Below are 5036 nucleotides of genomic sequence, written 5' to 3' on the forward strand. Positions count from 1 at the left end.
TAGGAATGCTATCTTCTTAGAAGAACAGAACCAAGAGAGCTCATTCTCTCTATTCAAAACACTCTCTTACTGTCATTCTAGGATAAAACTTAAGGAAGGGGTGGAAATGAGGTGAAAGGGGCGAGGGTGGGGGCTGTTCTTAAACATTTCTATCAAACGTCAAGCGTTCGGTCACTCTTCTTGAATGCTTGATGTACTTTATTATCTAGTGGTTTTAGGTTAGATCGAACATTTGGTGTACCTTTTGACATACATACCACACGCGTGGGCCTACTATACATACGAAAAATGATCGAACATTCGAGCATCTAACAACGAATGTTCGGCGTTAGGGTTTGACTCGAATGTTCGACCAAGAGTGGAGATGCAATTTAGATCGAATGAAACGTGACAATTTGCATTACATTTCTTGTCAAATCTCACCTACTTGCATACGTGGCACTACCACTTGAATATGCCATCTCGATCAAATGAACCCCAACTTCATTCAATCGACCTTGCACAAATTTAATAACACCCAAATCTAATACGTATATACCCTAATGATCAAACACCTACAAACCCAATTGCACTTTATCTATTTATACCATAATTTCTCTTCATTTTCATCATATTATATATATTTTTCTCTAAATTTTAATTATTATTATTATTATTTTTCTTAAGCAGAGTGCTACACTCGGAGTTGCGTTAGATGTCGTCCCAAATGGTGGACCTGAGGTACCTCAACTAAGGCAATGACCAGAAATCAATATGGGTGCATGAAGCTGAAGATATGACCATCTAAAAGATTGAAGCAAAAAGCATAACGTCTCCTTCTAGATGTGGGATAACCTGAATAATGCTAATTATCCCATAATGACAAGAGTAAGCCAAAGTCATTGTCCTTACTTCATTTGCAAAGGTAAACACAAAAGGTAAATGCACAAAGACACCAATCAATTGATCACTGCAACAAGACAAATTCACTTTATTTCCATCTTTTCCAGAGTACAGACTCATCCTCTATTGGAATTGCCTGCACCGTTTTGCACTCCAAAACATTATTTGGCCCCAACAGTCAAATACATCTTAAGCAACCAACATAGGAAGATACTACACACAGTAGTACTATACAAACTCCCAACAACGGCACATACTAGGTATAAAAGACGGGCCTAAACTATTCGCGAGCAACTAAAACTACTTGTTTGCCAACATTGCGACCACTAAAAAGTCCAACCAGAGCAGCTGGACCGCTCTCAAGGCCTTCAGCTATGTCTTCCACATACACTATTTTCCCTTCTCTGATGTAAGGCAATACAGTGTCTAAGAACTTCGTATAGAGATGATAGTAATCATGAACTGTAAATCCTTGCATGTGGATTCGCTTGTATACGAGACTCATCAAATTTTTCACGCCTTCAGGCTGATCAAGATTGTACTGTGAAATCATTCCACAAACAGCAATGCGGCCATGGACTCTCATATTTAGGAGCACTGCATCAAGTGTTTTACCCCCAACATTCTCAAAGTAAATGTCAATGCCTTCTGGTAAGTACCTGATGATGAACAAAAACCAATAATGTGTGTTTCAAAGATCGAAATACTAATGCCTCAAAGATCAAAATTATATTCCTACATGTTCTACCAGATGGGGCAACAATTTAGGATATTGAGAGTTCTTATTATCAAACATAAAAATCTAATATCGAGTCCATTAGATTTTTCTTTTGTTTCCTTGTTTGTTTTTTGACAGGCAATTAAACAACTCATGCAGGCATACAAAATTTAATTTATGGCCCCACACACCACCCCTTAATTATTGGGGAGGAGATGTCATATAATCCAAAGACCATTAGCTCTTTCCCTTTATTAAATAATTTTCTAAATGTTTGTCACTAGATGTCATATCCACGTACTAGAACCAAATTTATATGCACCAAAAAGAAACTCATGCCCAACGAGCAAAGTTAGCTGTGTCAATCAGGTTAAAAAAATAAGTCATCTATATCCTTAAGAATCGAATTTTTTTGATTCCATCATTATGAATATGACTATTAAAGATTAAGGACCAACTACCCATCTAACATTATAATATCAATTGAAGGAATCAATTAAATGACGTACCTGAAAATCTACCATATTTTTTTTGTTTCCAGCCTGCTTAATACTTCTATATCTAAGCTTTACTCCACACTCTCAGTATAAACCAACCTTTAAGCTACTGGCAGGGCCCAAAACTTTTAATAAGCCATGTAACGACCCACCCCCAATGACACAATATTGCCCGCTTTTGGCTCCCCAAACAAGACATCCCAGGAGGTCACCCATCCTGGGATTGTTCTCGCAGAAGCACGCTTAACTGCGGAGTTCTGATAGGTTCATCGCCATCACGGCTTTAAAACGCGTTGTTAGTGGTATCGCAGCCAGCTGGTGGACCCACCCACAATATTGTCCTCTTTGGTCTCTTGGGGACTCGAACCCTCAACCTCAAGGCTTTGTTCTTTCCACCCAACCAACTGGGCTCCAGACGCGTTGTGTCATAAAGGGTGCATTTATACATATAAGCACATCCTCATTCCCAGGCGATGTGGGACGTCACAAGCCATTTATTTTTGCAGTCATTTATGATAATAAAACTTTTTGCATGAAGCTCAGGCCAACAACTTAATCAACATAGGAATCCGTATACGCTTCAAGCTTTAGAGCAAAAATTGTAAGTTCTAGCAGGGCCTAAAAATTTTAATAAGCCCACTATTTTTGCAGTCATTTATGATAATGAATGTGGTGTCAAATAATGGCCCCATCCAGTTTGCTCAAATGTTACACAATGCTCAAATGACATACTGACCTTTTCAACGCTGCATCCAAGTCATGCTCTTCCTTATAGTTGAAAGCATTGTCAAAACCAAACTTATTCTTCAATAGATCAACCTAATTTATAACAGAAGAAGAATGAGTTTTTTATGTGACTGGTCCATTCATCCTGACAGGTCATCTCCACAATCACAGAAGAAGACAGAGAGAAAGGGGGGAGGGGGAAGGAAGAAGAAAATTGAACAGCGCCTATTCAACATGTCCTTATGGTTCATCTTCTTGGTTTTACAGAGAGAATCAGGGACACATGGCTGCCACAATTTGGGTCCACAAAAGCAAAACCATACAGCAGGTGTCAAATATGGGAATTAGGGACTACTATAGTTCCATGAAACCTATGTTTTTAACGATTGTGGAATACATCTAGATAGAAGACATAAATTAATGAAGGGCCAGATAACAGAAAAGTAGATATGCAAATTGAAATATACCTTTTCTTTACTCCCAGCACTTCCTACAACATAACAACCAAACATTTTGGCGAATTGTCCAACAAGCTGACCAACTGCGCCAGATGCTGCGGAAATGAAGACATATTCTCCTTTCTTAGGAGAACAAACTTCATAGAAACCAGCATAAGCAGTCATACCAGGCATACCTATTTGAAAAGAAAAGAAAAAAACATATTGACACAGATTAACCGAGGGAATTCAACATGACGCCCACAGGAGCACAAAATCTTAAACCAATGAAACCACTCCTTGAGACATGCAGCTCAAAAGGGAATGTAGCATAATCATCATCTTTTTTTTTTTTTGATAAGTTGTAGCATAATCATCATCTTCTAAATCTCAAATCAATCAAAACTTCATAGAATGAGCAAACAACGTACCAAGAAGTCCAGTATAGTAGGAAAGGGGTACATCAGTGTGCTGGATCTTATGCAGGCTTTCGGTTGCAGTGATTAGGCTGTACTCCTCCCATCCAGTAGTCCCCCAAATTAAGTCACCTGCCTTAAAGTCTGGGTGCCCAGAATCCAAAACTTTAGCCACTCCATACCCAGTTAATGGCTGCGAGTTTCCAGCAGGAGAAGATCACAATTTGAAACTCAAAATGTACACAATTTCAATTTAAACAAGCAAGCACGCGTCATATAAAATGTTCTCCCAGTAATCTTTCCAATCTTTCAAAATATTAGTTCAATTTTCAGGTTAGCCCTGTTCAAGTATTTGTTTTCTTTCCTGTCATTCACTCCTCCCCAAGAACCAAAAGAGATATACTCAAAAAAAAATATAAAAATAAATAAATAAAAAAATAAAATAAAAAAACAAATATTCCGAAAACCCATCGACTACCCACCAAGAATTTTTTTTTTTTTTTTTTAAAACACATGTTTGATCTTCTAATTTTAATTCCCATGTCCAAAAATTTAAACTTTGTTCTGTCATAAATCATCAAAAACAATTTCAGTCTCAATTTCCAACTACCAATACCCTCAGCCAAGAAAAAACATGGGATAAAGGAAAGCGAAGGGAAAAAAATATATATTCAAAGTGTCATCTTGCTATGCTATAATTACTATGGATCTCCAAAATCTAAAGGACCCAATTCAAATAAGTCATCAATCAGTAAAAAAATTCAGAACCCCATTTCCCCATACAACTTTTTCGGGTACCAAACAGCGATACTCACAGAGCCAGGGGTGTAAAAATTGAACCCGCTAAGATGGACTCGTGGCATCCGAATTCGCATGACGGGGTCGCAGGACAAGTAGAGGTTTTTCACCAGAACGGCATTGGAACCTTCGGGGACCTTCAATTTGATGGTACTAGTGGTGACGTACATGTCCGATTCCTTTGGAAAACCAGTGACATAGTCCCTGAATATCACCTGCTTGTTGCTCACTACTTCCTCTCCTTTAACGCTCGCCATTGATAAACCAACACTCTTTCACTGTCTCTGTCTGTCTGTCTGTCTGTGTTTCGACGTTTGCCATGCAGCGGGAAAGGCAAGAGGTTGGATTTTGTAGCGCACAGGTCCTAGTGCTTGTGTCACTGATGATGTAATGTATGGGCCATGAGGGGCAGTCAGCAGTGACGATCCACTTGCGAGAGGGAAGTCCGTCAATGCTAATTTTACGTCATTAGTAATAAATTTTTTTATTTTTTATTTTTATTGGTTTCTGTAACCCTGGAATGTTCTAAATTCTTGTAATGCTGCTCTTGTCCAACGTAAGT

General features: G+C 38.4%; 1 protein-coding gene across 1 annotated transcript; it reads right to left on the reverse strand.

Annotated features, from left to right (window-relative positions):
* Positions 1–950: 950 nt before the first annotated feature.
* On the reverse strand, positions 951–4731 carry LOC133858627 (2-alkenal reductase (NADP(+)-dependent)-like). The gene is made up of 5 exons (XM_062294100.1): positions 4492–4731; positions 3692–3869; positions 3291–3457; positions 2834–2916; positions 951–1541 (listed from the first exon to the last, which is right to left on the reverse strand). Exons 1-5 carry the CDS (start codon positions 4729–4731, stop codon positions 1163–1165), a joined length of 1047 nt encoding a protein of 348 aa, XP_062150084.1. The 3' UTR covers positions 951–1162.
* Between the last annotated feature and the right edge of the window lie 305 nt (positions 4732–5036).

This window comes from Alnus glutinosa, chromosome 1 (assembly GCF_958979055.1).
Source record: "Alnus glutinosa chromosome 1, dhAlnGlut1.1, whole genome shotgun sequence".
NCBI lineage: Eukaryota > Viridiplantae > Streptophyta > Magnoliopsida > Fagales > Betulaceae > Alnus > Alnus glutinosa.

What these genes read in the sequence shown, in the direction of transcription:
- LOC133858627 (XM_062294100.1), bottom strand. Translation starts at nt 4,731, where the DNA reads ATGGCGAGCGTTAAAGGAGAGGAAGTAGTGAGCAACAAGCAGGTGATA. An exon ending in CTACTATACTGGACTTCTTG is followed by an intron (nt 3,458 to 3,691) that starts GTACGTTGTTTG and finishes CTTTTCAAATAG; the next exon opens with GTATGCCTGGTATGACTGCT. An exon ending in TTGGATGCAGCGTTGAAAAG is followed by an intron (nt 1,542 to 2,833) that starts GTCAGTATGTCA and finishes GTTCATCATCAG; the next exon opens with GTACTTACCAGAAGGCATTG.